The 15,922-nt window shown below is 35.8% G+C and overlaps 3 protein-coding genes across 5 annotated transcripts in view; 2 read left to right on the plus strand and 1 right to left on the minus strand.

Moving 5' to 3' along the window:
* LOC111461802 (protein arginine N-methyltransferase PRMT10) overlaps positions 1 to 3,789 on the plus strand; it is a 4,491-nt gene extending 702 nt beyond the window's left edge. Inside the window, exons 2-8 of the mRNA XM_023105462.1 lie at positions 114 to 306; positions 517 to 622; positions 1,226 to 1,415; positions 1,864 to 2,049; positions 2,147 to 2,230; positions 2,425 to 2,657; positions 3,505 to 3,789. Of these exons, the coding sequence (XP_022961230.1) occupies positions 114 to 306; positions 517 to 622; positions 1,226 to 1,415; positions 1,864 to 2,049; positions 2,147 to 2,230; positions 2,425 to 2,604 (939 nt within the window). The 3' untranslated portion in view covers positions 2,605 to 2,657; positions 3,505 to 3,789. The remainder of the gene's footprint in view (positions 1 to 113; positions 307 to 516; positions 623 to 1,225; positions 1,416 to 1,863; positions 2,050 to 2,146; positions 2,231 to 2,424; positions 2,658 to 3,504) is intronic.
* A 2,517-nt stretch (positions 3,790 to 6,306) lies between these two features.
* Positions 6,307 to 9,468, plus strand: LOC111461726. Of its 3 annotated transcripts, XM_023105352.1 has the most exons (4): positions 6,515 to 6,698; positions 7,624 to 8,060; positions 8,299 to 8,918; positions 9,315 to 9,468. In XM_023105352.1, exons 2-4 carry the CDS (start codon positions 7,653 to 7,655, stop codon positions 9,424 to 9,426), a joined length of 1,140 nt encoding a protein of 379 aa, XP_022961120.1. In that variant the 5' UTR covers positions 6,515 to 6,698; positions 7,624 to 7,652; the 3' UTR covers positions 9,427 to 9,468. The 3 variants fall into 3 exon arrangements, with proteins under 3 accessions (XP_022961118.1, XP_022961120.1, XP_022961117.1); XM_023105350.1 differs by lacking the exons at positions 6,515 to 6,698; positions 9,315 to 9,468 and adding an exon at positions 6,307 to 6,423 and having other exon boundaries at positions 8,299 to 9,211; XM_023105349.1 differs by lacking the exon at positions 9,315 to 9,468 and having other exon boundaries at positions 6,518 to 6,698; positions 8,299 to 9,211.
* A 458-nt stretch (positions 9,469 to 9,926) lies between these two features.
* LOC111461725 (cytochrome P450 734A1-like) lies at positions 9,927 to 12,168 on the minus strand. Its single transcript, XM_023105348.1, has 5 exons — positions 11,753 to 12,168; positions 11,451 to 11,674; positions 11,136 to 11,386; positions 10,706 to 11,066; positions 9,927 to 10,496 (listed from the first exon to the last, which is right to left on the minus strand). Exons 1-5 carry the CDS (start codon positions 12,045 to 12,047, stop codon positions 10,062 to 10,064), a joined length of 1,566 nt encoding a protein of 521 aa, XP_022961116.1. The 5' UTR covers positions 12,048 to 12,168; the 3' UTR covers positions 9,927 to 10,061.
* Positions 12,169 to 15,922: the final 3,754 nt, after the last annotated feature.

Consider the following 15,922-nt stretch of genomic DNA (forward strand, 5'->3'; position numbering starts at 1 on the left):
GGGGGGGGGGGGGGTGATGTATTGTTGCGGTTTATAATGTTTATTGTTTCTTAAACTGCTAGCCGGAATCATTAAGGAGTAGCCCTTGGTTTAATTAATGTTTCTTCGAGCAGACCGTATTAGACGTGGGAACGGGGAGTGGGATCCTAGCTATTTGGTCAGCACAGGCAGGTGCAAGGAAGGTATATGCAGTGGAAGCAACTAAGATGTCGGAACATGCCCGTGCACTCGTCAAAGCTAATAACCTTGAGGACGTAATTGATGTCATCGAGGGATCTATGGAGGATGTTGTCCTTCCAGAGAAAGGTTAGCACCATTATTTTCCCACCCTTTTTGTAAGAAACGAAAACGCGTTGTATAAAATTTGATACTTATTGTCCTCTCCAGTGAAACATAGTTAAAATGAGTTCTGCTCATGTGTGTTTGAAGCTATTATTATCAAATGTACTAATCTTCGAGCAACACGGTACCATATTTTGGTTCTTGATTTAACTTTGCTTATTCGTTGATGATCAGTGGATGTCATTATCTCCGAGTGGATGGGATATTTTCTCTTGAGGGAATCTATGTTTGATTCTGTGATTTATGCACGTGACCACTGGTTGAAGCCGTCCGGGGTGATGTAAGTGATGGAAGCAAATTATTTTCAAGTATTTTTTCCTCTATATATATATTTTGTTAGTTTAAATAATCGTCTTGTTTTCCATTATTCTCAACGCAGTAAAATTTCTAAACCCATGGTAATTTTTGAAAAGTTGTTGCTGCCAATGAGTTAGAGATGGATATTGATTCTTCCCAGTTGGTTTTTGTGGGAGATTTTTGTAGTGATGTGTAGGCAAGTTTAAAACTTATGGATAAAATATTTGGATGGTTTGTAAAATTTTGGATGATATTTTTTCTAGAAAAATTTGCATGGTTTTTCTGGCGTTGTGCAGTTCATAACAAAAAAGGATTTAGTATCAGATATTATATGGTTGTAATGGTCTTTATTAATTATAACATATTGTAAATGGATCAAGATAGCAGCAGTAGATTCCTGACTGGTTTAGATGAATTAATGGTAAAATTGCATAGGTGCATGCATATATTCATATGTATTGATATTTTGGATGGGCTTTTCTGTGATTAAAAAAAAAAAAAAAAACTGATTTCGTGAGCTATACAACCTATAGGATTTGTCCATCATACTGCACAAACCATCTAAAACAAACATTTGTCTATCCAGGTATCCAAGTCATGCACGCATGTGGGTGGCGCCAATTAGGTCTAAATTGGGAGATCAAAAAATGAACGACTATGAAGGAGCTATGGATGATTGGTATAATTTTGTTTCTGATACCAAAATGGATTATGGAGTTGACATGTCTGTTTTAACGAGACCATTCTCTGACGAGCAAAGAAAATATTATCTTCAGGTGAGACTTAGATTTGGGAATGGGAGTTTTTAAAGTTCCTTTCACTTTTCTAATTGCTAGCGTTCATGTCTCTTAGACTAATAACTCTGTTGATTTAAACTATGTTTCATAATCAAGCTTGTCCAGATTGCAATTTTACATATGTTAGAAAAATGTATTGTTGACAGGTCCTTATTGTTTTTTCCAATTGTATGTCACTTTATTTTCATTTTCATGTGCCAAGGGAATGCGCAATTTATTTCTTAATGGTTGTTGATGAGTTCCTTGGGTGCAGTTGTCTATTATTTTGAATCGTGGCTTCTTTGTATGTTAGCTAGTTGTTTCTATGCACCCTATTTGAACTTTAATGGGCTATCCCTCTATCCCATACATTAATTACTTTGATAGATTTGAAATTTGCTTTTGTTACTCTTTAACAACATTGGAATTGTTTTCTTAATATGTATAGACATCGTTGTGGAACAACCTTCATCCACAACAAGTTATTGGGACAGCATCCATCATAAAGGATATTGATTGTTTGACTGCTACCGTTGATGACATTCTTGAAGTCAAATCGAACTTTATGTCATCAATCAATTCAGAGAACACACGGTTTTGTGGTTATGGTGGATGGTTTGATGTCCATTTTCGAGTAAGTTGAGCTTCCACTTCGCTTTTGAAACATCAAATTTGGCTTACTTCAGGCTTTTGCTATAGGTTGCATAACTTCTTCAATTTGGGTGTACTAGGGAAGAAACGAGGATCCAGCTCAATTAGAGATTGAGCTGACAACTGCTCCCAGCGTTGGTAATGGCACACACTGGGGACAACAGGTCTGTATTATCCAAAGATCAACAAATATGTAATATTGAATCATTGGCTTGGTCCGTTAGCTTTATATTATTTATGCTGCCCATGGAAAATGCTCAGTAAATGAGTACTTTATTTATCCACTAGTGATTAATTGCTTCTTTGGTTGCACCAAGAAATGTTCTTGTTATTCCAGTTTGATCTTTTCTTCATACAGGTCTTCCTCATGCATCCTCCCATTTGGGTCGGTGAAGGAGATGAATTGAAGGTTTCCTTCTCTATGAAGCGCTCTAAAGAAAATCATCGGCTAATGGAGGTTGAGTTTGGCTGTGAAATCAACCAACCTTCTGGCAAGCTGCATCAACAACCACTCAATAATAAGTTTTACATCGAGTGAAGATGGAAATAGTCACAGCAACTAGAAGAATATACTTTCAAGTAGTAGATGAGGTATGTGCACAAACATTTTTCTTGTGCATTGTATGATTTGGAGGTAAATGTTTAGGGTCTGTATAAGCCATTGGTGATCTGGTCAATATTCTATTTCCATTTGATCTAACAGTGCTTCTGGATAAATTATAAACCTGCTTATATGCAAATCCATGCGCGGTGTCAAATTAACCATGTTGTGACTAGCATTTGGAACTTCTTATTTCTTTGTGCAGTCTCTGGTTCCATTTGCGTGATTTGGAAGGTTACAACGAAATCATATAGGGTTGTTTGTTTTAAGAATGTTACTCTAGTTGGCTGATATTTTTCCTTCTGCTTAAGTAGGAAATAAAGACTCGTATATCATTGTTCGTTTTAATAATGCTATGTAGTTAGTGGCTTATATTTTTCCTTCTGCATTTTTGTTGCTAGTTCTACTATGTTTGTATGTTGTTCCTCATTGCTAATTATCGTATCTAAAACTCTTGAGATAATAATTTTCTTCAAACTTCAAGATAGGTCAATTCACTTTTACTAATTTAAACTTTAAAAAATGGTACTTTTTAAAAAATGATGTTGACCGGGTGTGGGGTTGTGGACATCTAGTTTCAATGGTTTTTCTCTCTTTTTAATTATCTGAATGGATAAACTAAAATATATCTCGTGTTATCTTATTTTATTTTCCTTGTCCATGCTGATTATTATTGCTAAGAACAATATCTAGTACTTACGATTTCAAAACTTAGTGCATCAATAATTGTTATTGCATACACATCGTCCAACCTATCGATGAGTTGATACAAAACTAACGAACTTGTGATTTATTTGATTGCCCTTTTGCTAATTGTGTACTGATTCCCATTGATAGGTATGTAAGCAGCTGACTGCTTTTCTGGGAGAGGTGGGGAGTGACAGAGGAAGCAGCATTTGAATTTCAACTCTGGCCAGATTATTAGCGATTCCGAGAAGATCTTTTTGGCACGACTAGTATTGCAATTTTCTGTTATAAGACTTGATCATTTGCACATGGAAATGGCAAGGGTTTCGTCTTCAAATTAGAATATTTGGTGTGTAAAACATTTTTGTGCACAAGACTCGATGTTCCTTTTTATGGAGGAATATGAAGATAAAAGGGTAATTGTTGTCCATGCCATTTTTTGATGCAAATTAGTGCAATTTTGAATTAAATTATTTTGTTCTTCAAGGAAGCATTTGTTCTTTGATACATCCCCGTCAATACAACAGGGTTCGGTCTCACGCTCGGTTATCTCATGGTTGCTAGGTTTCTTTTCCTTCCTGATCTTCAACTACAATTGAAGTTTCTGCCCCTCTTATCACTGATTTCAAATTATATTGGTTCTTTGCTATCAAGACCTCTAGGAACTTCAAACTCCTTTAATTAATTGGATTGATTGTATATAACGTGCAGGAACTTCAAGCTGTTGCTGAGGATCTCTCTGGTAGCTTTGTCCTGATCCTTGTTGAACTGTTTTGATTCTATGAACAAGATGTTCAATCTAGAGAGAGTTTCCGTTTGAGTAAGCATTCTCCACCCACAGGATTAGACAAATCTGTTAGTCCTTTTATATGCATTTTCCTCTCACATGAAAACGTCTAGGGCCTTGCCATTGGTTTCTCCTAAAGCTGCTCATCATTCATTTATAATTCTTATATCATCAGTTTTGTCAGCTCTTGCGATTTGAAATCTCTTCTCCCACACCATTCTTTACTGCGAAAGCAAAGCTTGATTCTCTTTAACTTCAGGCATTCATTCATTCATTCATTCATCCCATCTTTTGTGTATAAGATCTGCCATTCTTCCTTCCTTTTACCCCATAACAGCACATCTTCAGAATGCATAGGCCTTCAAACACTTACTGAATCTTCCACGAATTATCTGTTTAACTTGCTGCTATAAACTCCCTACCATTCAAGGATGAAGCTTTTGGTATTTTGCTCATGTCTAAGAGTAATGCTTCCTAGAAAGAAATAGGATTAGCATTTGATGCACTTAACTTAGTTAAGTGACAGTTCAAGTCTATTGCTAGCCGATATTGTTCTCTTTGAATTTTTTCTTTCGGTCTTTCCTTCTAGATTTTTAAAACGCGTATGCTAGAAAGAAATTTCCACACATTTGTAAAGAATGTTTCGTTCTCCTTCTCAATCGACGTGGGATCTCACAACTTAATTCCTCTTATTCTGTTTTTTAAGATATTTTTAATCCTTTGGATTCTTACAACCAGGTAAATCTAGGGAGGAGAAATGTGGGTTAATTATGAGTTATGAATGGGTAGAGGGAGAGAAATATTTAACGTGAATCTGAAGGTTATTTGAAGCTTTAAACCCAAATCTTGAAGGTTATTTGAAGCTTTAAACCCAAATCTTGAAGGTTATTTGAAGCCTTCTCCTCTCAACAACCCTTATTTGCCTTTTTCTTGTGTTTCCATTGGACCTTCCAACCCTTTCACCCTACTCAATCTCTCTACATCACACAACCACTTCCCTTCACTCAATTTCTTCTTCTCTTTTTGTCATTTTTATTTAGACGCTTCATCTTCTGCTCAACAAAGCTTTCCTCATAAAGGAAACTTTAAAAACATTGTCCAGTTTCATACAAAATAAAGCATATCTTCACAGATGTTTAGTGTAATCCTTATTACTAACTTGTTGAAATTTTATTGAGCACTAAAGAAAACAGTCCCTACCTCTTGTGTTCAAGCATTTATGGACATGAAATTTTTTAGAATGAATAGAATAAAGCAATTATGCAGTAAAAGTTGTTCACTTACTGTGATACAGTGCATATTTTAGGCATATTCCAAATCTTAAAAAGATACAAAAAGGGAAAAAAGAGTATGGAATGAGTAACTATAACTATGATATTCTCTCTCTATGACCCTTCTCTTGTTTCGCTTTCTAGTTTTGGATATCAAAGTTAAGAATGGAAGTTACAGAGTCATTCAGAAGAGCCAACATGTTAAGCCTTGTGACTGAAGTCTAACAATATTCCTCTGTCCCCCCACAAAATAGTCTTAAGCTATTTTTTTTCCTCTCTTTAAAAAAAAAAAAAAGCAGGAGCGGGGATGAAGAATATAATTCCGTCTTCAATCCCATTTATTTGACGAGGAAAAAATGTTCTCCACTTCCTCTCTCATTCCCCATCTAAACGGGAAATTTCCTCCCCATTCGAGGAGGGTCTTTGCAGATAAAATGAACATCTCTACCGATAAGATCATCGGAAGAAGCAATGTCGATCAGGGACTTTTATAATCGTCAACTTGAACATAACTACATTAATTAAAACATGCTCTCGATCAAGAGAATAAAGTTTGGAATCTTCCAATCTTAGTTGTTTTTTAATTAAAAAAACGTATTTATGATTAATAGGTAAAACTTGAACGATAAATGAATGCATTATAATGATCCTTGATCATGGTAGATGGTTCTTATTTGTTTGATTCTAAGATCTAAAAAAGAGAGTAATTTGGAAGAATTATCTCTTATAAACGAGAGAAATTGGGTATATATATAATCATTTGTAGAAGTGGGGCAATGAAATATTAGGCCAAATCTACCAAACTATTAAATATTTGCCTAAACGTTTGGTGTATGATTTGATTATACAACACTTGGGTGTTCTAAAAATTACAGCTTTCTCTCAAATCTTAATTTAATTTAATCCATCTTCCTTAAGAACTCAATTAAAACCCAAGTGAAAAGAAATTGAAATGAAAAGAGACCCAAAAAAGAAGCCTTCATAGTGCTTGCTTTGAACAAGGAGTAACAGGTAATTCCCAACTCAACAAGCTATTCTTGGGCTGTTTGTTGGCAATCTGGCATAAAAAAAACCATTGCATTATTCTTTGTTTATTTACTAAGTTGTTTTAATTTTTAATTTTCATTCTTTATCTGGGCCTTCGTAGTATGGCCTAAAACTTAAAAGCAAATCATGCTTAATTATCCGATATAAGAACCGACACAAACACAAAATACAAGTAAATTAGATAGAGAGAGGCTTGTGACGATCGTGGGGTAACAACTTTCTCTCTGCAATTCAAAAGGGTCAGTGAAATTTGTTTCCATTTGCTTCCTTCAGACCGATCTTCTTCTGGGTTCAATCTATATTTGCATTTCAACCACTTGCTTAATTCTTGATGCTCTTTTTCTTACTGTTTCCTGAATTTCGTTCGGTTTCTGAAGCGTTTTTGTGTTTGAATATCTATTTGTTGCTGAGAATTTCATTTCGTTCGTTCTTGTTCTTGTTTGGGGATTGTTCATTTCTCTGGATGCTGTTTGGTTCCTCAGAATTCAGTGGAAAACGGAAGGGAAATTATGGGTTTGGATCATCAGTTCCATGAACTTGTTTTGGATTGATGAAGATTTTGTGTTTAGAATTACATTATAGATTTCATTATATGTTTAGAATCAACTGAATTTAGTGTGTGTTCTTTGTGATCAACCCCAGAGGTCAGTTTTGGCTATAAATTTTCCTTCGATTTGGTTTTACTTATTCTGCAGCATGTTTGTATGAACAGTGGAGGTGATTGTACTGCTTGATGTCTAATTTTTTAACGAGGAAAAAGGGTATTCAGTATAAGCAAACCCAAAAAGAAAAGGAAAGATAGAAATCGAATTCGGGGCGTTTGGTGTCGTTTTCGATTAGATCAAGACCTGAAAAGACTAAGCTGTTTATGATTTTGACATTCGAATAACATAATTATATATGTGAATTGGCTTAAACATTTGGGACACTCTCCGTTTGGTTGTTCATGTGCAATACAATGGAGAATATTAGACATAGCCTGAAATCTTTTATGTTGATCTGTTCTTCACAGAAACATGCTTAGAGGAAGAGTTTTTAGCTTTCATTCTTATAGTTTTGTATCATTTTGTTTAATTTGAACCATTAATTTCAGTATGCAACTCTCTTAATTTCGAATGGTTTATTTTTGCATCGACTCATGTTTTCTGTATCCCGAAATAACAGATTACGAGTAGTAATTTCGGCTAGAAATCATGAAATTCAAGAAAGGGAGTAAGCTGAAGGTATTGAGCAAAAGGAAAGTGGCTTTAGGACCACAATGTTCTATGGAAGCATTAAGAAGCAATGGCTCCAACTATATGGCTGGATATGTTATGTCTAAAGGTGTCAACAACCATGATATGGTGGAGAAGGTGTCTCGAAAGGTCATCGTGCCCTGCCACACTCGTTTAGACCTTTCAGAGGCTTGGGCTCCTGGTGATGTCGTAGAAGTGTTCGATAACAACTTATGGAAAATAGCCACAGTCTCTGAGGTTTTGGGGAAAATGCACATTCTTGTCAGATTACTTGGATCCTCTCAGGAGTTTAAAGTCAGAAAAACTCATATCCGGGTTAGACAGTCGTTGGAAGACGATGACAATGCATGGGTTATGGTCGAAAAGGTAAATATCGTCTATCTACTTTTGTTTCACTGTATTACTTTTTGCTCTATTATGGGTTATGAATTGGAAAACTTATCATGTGTCGACGAACACGTGGTCGTGCTGTCGTTGTTGAATTTTTTTTGTCTTTCTGATGGAAAACGTAAGAAACAACCGACCGATTTTCATGTCATATTCTCTTGCAGTTCAAGTGTTGATAAATTTTATAAGTGAATGAAGCGATGTCTTTTGCGTGCAGGGAAATAAAAATTCTAATGGAGGGAAGCTCCATACGAATCTATTTTTGAACCTCGATCAAAATTCAACCTCTCAAGTTCAAAAGACGAACTCAAGGACGTCTCCGTGGAAACAAGACGACTGTTTTGTAAGTCGGAACGAAAAATTTCAAGATAGCTACAATGTGAGAGTTCTGAAGAGATCAACCGATTGCTCGTCTAAAGCATCTTATCGAGCTAGCCATAAAGTTCGCCCGATTGAGAAAAAGGGCAGATACGTTAAGGTGGTTACTGCAAATCGAACATTGTTACCTAAGCTGCAGGTAGATCTAGTTTCTTGTCCTAGAGATTCTCTTGGTGAAAGACATTGGCCTGCATCATTGAATCACAGACTTGGTGAGCATTTGGAATTGGATATCAAGGATAACGAACCAGTTAATCTGGTTCGGGAATCGAACGACGTAGATAGCATTATGTGCTCTGTTGGTAGTTGCAGCATCAGCAGCGACAACTCAAGTGAGCTGCCATGTGATATGTCCGATCGAAATGCTGGTCACTTCTGCGAGGATCGATCACGTAATCATTGGGGACACGAAGGACATTGTCTCCCTACGAAAGAAGAATTGGCAGCCGAAATCCATAGGTTAGAGTTACGTGCGTACCGTTGCACTATTGAGGCATTGCATGCATCAGGACCTTTGAGTTGGGAACAAGAAGTATTGATCACAAATCTTCGACTTTCGCTTAACATATCGAACGACGAACATTTAATGCAGCTAAAATATTTAATATCTGCAAGTACCAGTACTCCAATTAGATGACTGGGAAATATATTCTTTTGCTTATCATATCCATTTCCGATATAAACTGAATGTACAACTTACCCAACAATTGAATCTGTTTATAAGATCCTTAGTCCAGTTTAGTTTTATGCTTCATTGATGAATATGTTGATTGCTTCAACCATTTGGAAATAAATGAGATATGTTAATAGCTTTGGCCATGGCTGATGGTTCCTCACTACATTCCTCCATTTCAGGCCGGTTAAGCTCGAGACTGGATTCTTCTCCATGCCAAGCGATGGCGAGCGCCCTCGAGGTTATACTTCAAACCCTTATGTCGCTTTGTATGTTCTTAGATATATATGGTAGATATTTCGTAAAAATTTAGTTAACTGAAACCATATATACTCTCTCACATCATCGATAAAACCCTTGGCCAATAGTTCTAGACTGTATCTAAGAACGACACGGCCTTGGCTTTTGGCCTTTTAAGAGGGGCCAGGTGAGCCCTACAAGGAAAGGGCACCAGCATTTATGGGGCTCCACCAAATCCTCTGCTATTGTCTCATTAGCCAACTCTTCCTGATTGACATTCCCATGTGATCTTGCTCCCTCTCTCACACACACACTTAAGAACAGATAATATAATTGTCTCCTTCCAACACCCTTCTTCTCATCTTCTGATATTCAAACTAAACTAAGCATATCGGAAATCAAAGTTCGTATCGACACAATTTTGACTCTTTCAAGCTCGGAAGAAGTGGTCAGGAAGTCCCATCAGATAATGCCAAACCAAAAAGAGACAAAGGGAGAGAGACAGAGATTTAAACCACAACTTTGTAACATCTATGGGAAAGTATACAGACAGATAACAAGATACGGATTAAGTTCTAATCCCAACCTTTAATTGTGTTATTACGAGATACTTCAAGCTCCCTATATGTTAGTCGTTTCACGACCTTATACTGATAATTCTGTGGTTAATTTTGACGATCCTAGTAATTTTAATTTAAGGCTATCTTTTCAAAAAGAATGGGAGCGCCATACTGTGGATAAAGAAGCATCAGGACAGTCGGCGCATGCTGATAAGTAGGAGCCAATCGAAACGAGAGACGTTGAAGTATAATCACCATTGCCAACTTTGCTTCCAAAACTGCTAGATTTTGGCCGATGCAATTCCGAACCCCAAGTCCGAATGGAATGAACCCAACTGGATGATTTCCAGCTCGGCTTACTCCGTCTGAGAATCGCTCTGGATTAAACTCACTTGCATCGTTGCCCCAAATAGTTTGATCATGATGAACGGCAAGGATTGGAATCAAAAACTCCGTGCCACGTGGGATCATTCGTCCACCTAGCTCCACGTCAGCGTTTGCACGTCTGATTGTAGCCACGGTGGGTGGGTACAATCGTAAGGATTCATTTAGTATCATGCTCAGCTGCCACATCCAATCATTTGCCACCAAGAAACAAACACCAAATTAAATTACAAAATAATATTTTGTATTAATCTAATTTTGGATATTTCGCTCAATAATGTATTACTTAATTAAATTATTTTATTAAAATGCATGTTGGGTTTTACAAGATAAAAGTCGTCATTATTACCATTTTTAATATAAAGTTAAATAAATAAATAAGGGCTTACAATTTTGAACTTGGACACGTCATCAGAGGAGGGGAGGGCACGTGGACCGCAGATGGTAAAGACCTCATGACGTGCCAGAATTTGCCAGCGTGGATGCATTGCCAGCAAGACAGTAGTCCACGTCAGCAGATTGGAAGTGGTCTGTTTGCCAGCAAAGAAGAAGCTTTTGCATTCTTCCACGATGTCATGGACAGAAATGGAAGCTTGGATCATGAGCCCCAACAAATCTTTTGGTCCTTTTTCATTAATTGCCCAATTCTTTTCAAAATTCCGTTTTCGCCCCTCGATTAATTTCAGCAATGATTTCTTTATTTCCTTCTCTAATTTCCACGACTTCATATTTGTTCTTGTCGGCAAGAATCTGTATATTTTTTAAAAATAAATAAATGGGTAATTCAAATTCAAATTCAAATTATAATGGTAATTTTACCTATAGCCAGGAATGAAGACCTTTTGAAAAGCTTCTGAAGCTAATATCATTTGTTGAGTTTGAATCTTGAAAATCGCTTTACCATCTTCATAGCTACAACCGAACGCTGTTTTCGTTATGACATCTTCAGTTAGCGTTTGGAAGCTATCGAAAACATCAATCTCCACCTCGCCCGAGGTCGTTTCCTCCGTCATAGACGACCATTTCTGTACCATATCCATTACACTTTCCTCTACTAAAGGAATCAGCAACTGCATAACTCAATTAGTTAAGATATATATTATCGTAAAAAAAAAAAATAGATTAGTGGGTTACTTTGAGATTGTCTGTGTGAAAAGTGGGGGAGATGATTTTGCGATGGAGAGCCCATTTTGGGCCATTGAGAGTGAGGAGGCCGTCGCCTTCGAGCTGTTTAACGAGTGGATGGGCTTCGTTTTTCTCGTAAAAATGGGAGTTAGTGATGAAGATTTCTCGGATCATGTCGGGGTCGGATACCGCAACTCGAGCAATGGGTCCGAACCAAATCACAAACGTAGAGCCTAAAATGCAATCCCGAGCACAAACAACGAACTTAATTTCAAGAACGAACTAAAAAAGTGAAGAATATTCTCACGTACCGTAAATCTTCTTCCAGTGATGGTAGAAGGAGAGGACACGTGGCAGAATATTATGAGAGAAATTGGGTATTGGATGGGAAGAAGCCGCCGCCATCATGGAAACCAATTCTTTGAAATTACCAATAAAGAAACGATACGGCGGCCCTCCAATTCCTTGCCGGAGAAAGTGGTTCTCTATCCTTCTTGGCTTCCACCATAACACCAACCCCATTTTTGCACCCAAAATCACCACCACCACCGCCGCCGCCGCCACCCCAAATGGCACCTCCACCGCTGATTCCAACTCCTCCTCCATTCGCCCCTTTAATTCACTTAGCTTCTCTCTTCCGCCTCTTAAATAAACAAAACCCACAAACACCAACAAGCCCAACCCCGTAGGGGCCGCAATTGCAAATCTCAGCGTCAACGGTTTTATTGCAAATTTTTACTGTTCATGTACCTATTGTAGCATTCGATCCATCCGTGATTACTAGAGATTTTGACTTTGTATGCATACGAAGCGATCAACATATTGATTGTAATTGATGAGAGCTTTCGGTTCTTATGAGATTAGAACCTTATCTCAATCGTATTTAAAAATAACGTCTTCAGCAAATTACTCCGTCCCAAATTAATATTAAAATAATTATATTAATACATATGATGCATGGTAACATTCACACATGCAAAATAATATATATATAGTAGGGTTGGATGATGGGATATTCGATGGAACATTTCCATTAAATTATTTGGTGAATTTTATTTCCTTTTTTAAATTTTCATTTAATAATATAAACTTTCCTTATGAAGATAATGTCATGATAATGCTATTAATTTTTTTTAATTGTTTTGTTTTATATCTATAAAAATAAAAATAAAAATATTATTTTTTTTCGTCTAGTCATTTAGATAAATATAAATGTACGTTATCTCTATCTATGGAATAATTTAATTGAGAAAAATAAATGATTATATTAATGGTACGACATTTAATTTTGTATTAATTTATATTACACCCATGTTTAAGTAAATGCTGAAAATGACAGGTTTCATGCTCAAATGAAGAAAGAAAAACTATACTCTAAAATTGATTATGTGACATAATTCAATTAACCTAAGGTTTTCCGCCAAACAAAAAAACTGATCCTTTTTTCAGGGGTGAGTTGGTGCGAAATGACAAAGCACCACACATCGGCCACAAGCTGCCACACAAAAGAAGCCAAATGAGCCAACTTATCTGCAGAATTATCATTTCTATGGCACCCACAAAGTCCCCTGCCTGTGTCAGTTCGATCTCTCTCATTTGTGCATTAGATCGGATCGAGTTTAGATATTTTTTTTAGACTTTGTTAAATGAACAGAACTCTCTGCAATGGTACGATATTGTCCACTTTGAGCATAATCACTCATGGCTTTACTTTGGACTTTTCCAAAAGGCCTTAGACAAATGGAGAGAGTTATGTTCTTGTATTAGAGTCATGGCTATATCAATACAATTCTCAAATTTCGAACAAATGACTCCAAAAGAAAAGGAGTGGAAGCTCCTTGAAGGCATAGTAAAAAATGACTATGACTCCAAAAGAAAGAGAAGTTGCGCCTCGATTAAGGGGAGACATACTTTGTTCGAGGGGAGATGTTAGATGAAAGTCTCACATCAGCTAATTTAGAGAATGATTATTTCATAATCAAGGAATACTATCTCTATAGGTACGAGCCCTTTTGGGAAAGCCTAAAGAAAAGCCATGAGAGCTTATACTCAAAGTGGACAATATCATACAATTGTAGAGAGTCATGTTACTATATGGGCGCTGAGTTGGAGTCATCAAGTTTGTTTTTTTGGGTCATCAACTTGTCTCTTGTACCATCTTACAAAAGTAGGATTTTTTCAGTTCAAAATAGACAATATCGTATTCGGTTCAAATAGACATTTTTGAGTATACGAAAAAAAACACGACCAATTAAGAGTTGGAAACATAAAAACATTGAAGTGAATCATAGAAATGTGTGTAGGTGTGTCTCTCTCCCACAAACCCATTTGTTGTTCCAAAAACATGATAATGTGTTTGGAAGGTTGCTCTTAAATTGGTTCACATGGGAACAACGGCGTCTATGTAAGAGGGAGTTTGTGTATGTGGTTTATGTGGGGAAATACGGTTTAGTTGACCCACCACCCAACAAGGGGTGCCCACAGCACCAACCCATCCGCCCCCTAAACTTTGTCCCAATGCACCTCACACAACTTGGCCCATCCTTTGTCTCCCTACTATTACGTCGCTATTCTCCATTTCTCTTTCAATCTAAACCTACTTGTTCGTTTCGTAATATTTCGTTTCTTTTCGGTCGGAAGTTTCGCTCCCGATCATACCTTATCTAAACAGAATTAGGATTGGAAAAATCAGAGATAAAGTGAGAATAAGGTTCAAATAGACATCAAATTTTAATTTTAGATATCAATCGAGCAATATTTGGAGTAACTTCCAATATAATAGTAAAGACAACACATTTTTTTCCTAAAGGATATTTAATAAAAAAAAGGAGTCAGAGAGATGAAAAACTGGGACAGTTGGCTATAGAGCCTAATGCAAGTCTTTTCCGCCCAAAACTCATATACAACCTAGAAGAGTTTCAACTATTCAAAATTCAGTGTTGCTACGTAGTTTTGATTGGGAAAGAATACGACACATTTTTTCACCAAATTTTGGTTGTTTTTGTTTTTATAAAGATTTTAAGCCCACCAAATTTTAGGGGAGAAAATAATTTATTGTTATTTTTTAAAAATAAAATAAGGAATATTTTAAATGATATATTTCTAAGAAATTCAATAATGGTAAGGGCATAAGAGACATTGTAATTTTTTTTTAACTTTTGTATATTTTGAAAAATATAATGATAATAAGTGAAAGAGGGATGTCAAATCATGTCAAGACACGTGTCATCCAATGATTGAGCGTGGAGGTCCAAATCAGAAAGTGTTTGGTTACATCAACTCAATGGTTTGGCAGATGCAGCAGATCCTTGTTTTCTTTCTCCTTATTACTAAACTACCCTTCTACGTCCAATCATTTTTTTTTTTAATTTTAAACACATAAAATATTTTTTTTAACGGTTATAAATAGTGGAGAACAAGATTTTTGAATAATTATGAAGATTAAAGAATTAATTAACTAATTAATTGTGGGGAAGCCTTTAATTAATTAATAAAGATTTTAATCTACTTAAATAAATATAATATAAAAAAAACATTTTTAAATTTGAAATTTATGAAATTGAAATTGTGATATATAGCATTTTTTTTTTTCGATTATTTGACAGAAAAATGGAAATTGAATAAAGAAAAAAGGGGAAATTAGATCATGTTTTTTTTTGTTTGGTACCAAACTTAACAAACTCTGACACTGATAATGTTTTTTTATATATAAAGAAAAAAAAAAACAGAGAAAAACAAATGCATTAATTCGTTCTATTCCCACAACTTTGATTTATTGCAATTCGAGCCTCCTCTGTTTTTCACTTTTTTTCAGTTAAAATCTCTCTCTGAATTTAAGGCTTTTAACTGTCATATGAATTATTCCTTCGAATCCTGTTACTTATCGTCGTTCCGTTTCCATACCCTTATATTCATCTTTCTTGGGGTTAGCATCCTCGTTGACATACCGCCGTTATTTAGCTCTAATACCATTTGTAACAACTCAAACTCATTGGTAATAGATGTTGTTTTCGTTGAGCTTTTCTTCTCGAACTTTTCCTCGAGATTTTAAAGTGCATCTACTGTAGATAAGTTTCTATGCCCTTATAAAGAATGTTTCGTGCACCGGAATAGATTTTTATTAAGAGGATATTTTGCCGTGATAATTAGTTAGAATATATCTTAGATATTTAGGAAGCTGTTAGTATAGATTTGATTAACCGTATATTTTATTTATTTACCAGATTTAATTAGATATATATTTTTCTATTTTTAGGTATTAGTTGATAGTTTGTATCCTATTTAAACGTGTAAACCTGAATGAAGATCATACTTTCGATCCCAATTCTATTTCTATTTCTCATTCTTAACATGGTATCAGAGCACCGATCTTGGTGTTCTTAAATATCAAAATTTCCTTTATGGCGGAATCAGCCAAATCTAGCTTCAAAATTTCGGATGTTGATTTAACACATCCGTACTATATTCATCACTCTGATCAG

Source organism: Cucurbita moschata, unplaced genomic scaffold, assembly GCF_002738365.1.
Source record: "Cucurbita moschata cultivar Rifu unplaced genomic scaffold, Cmos_1.0 Cmo_Scf00025, whole genome shotgun sequence".
Lineage (NCBI taxonomy): Eukaryota > Viridiplantae > Streptophyta > Magnoliopsida > Cucurbitales > Cucurbitaceae > Cucurbita > Cucurbita moschata.

Excerpts from the sequence above, each read along its gene's own strand:
- LOC111461726 (XM_023105350.1), top strand. The coding sequence starts at position 7,653 with ATGAAATTCAAGAAAGGGAGTAAGCTGAAGGTATTGAGCAAAAGGAAA. Across the intron at positions 8,061-8,298 it reads CATGGGTTATGGTCGAAAAG|GGAAATAAAAATTCTAATGG; the intron begins GTAAATATCGTC and ends TTTTGCGTGCAG.
- LOC111461725 (XM_023105348.1), bottom strand. The coding sequence starts at position 12,047 with ATGGAGGAGGAGTTGGAATCAGCGGTGGAGGTGCCATTTGGGGTGGCG. Across the intron at positions 11,387-11,450 it reads TTCACACAGACAATCTCAAA|TTGCTGATTCCTTTAGTAGA; the intron begins GTAACCCACTAA and ends TGAGTTATGCAG. Across the intron at positions 10,497-10,705 it reads ACGTGTCCAAGTTCAAAATT|CTGAGCATGATACTAAATGA; the intron begins GTAAGCCCTTAT and ends TGGATGTGGCAG.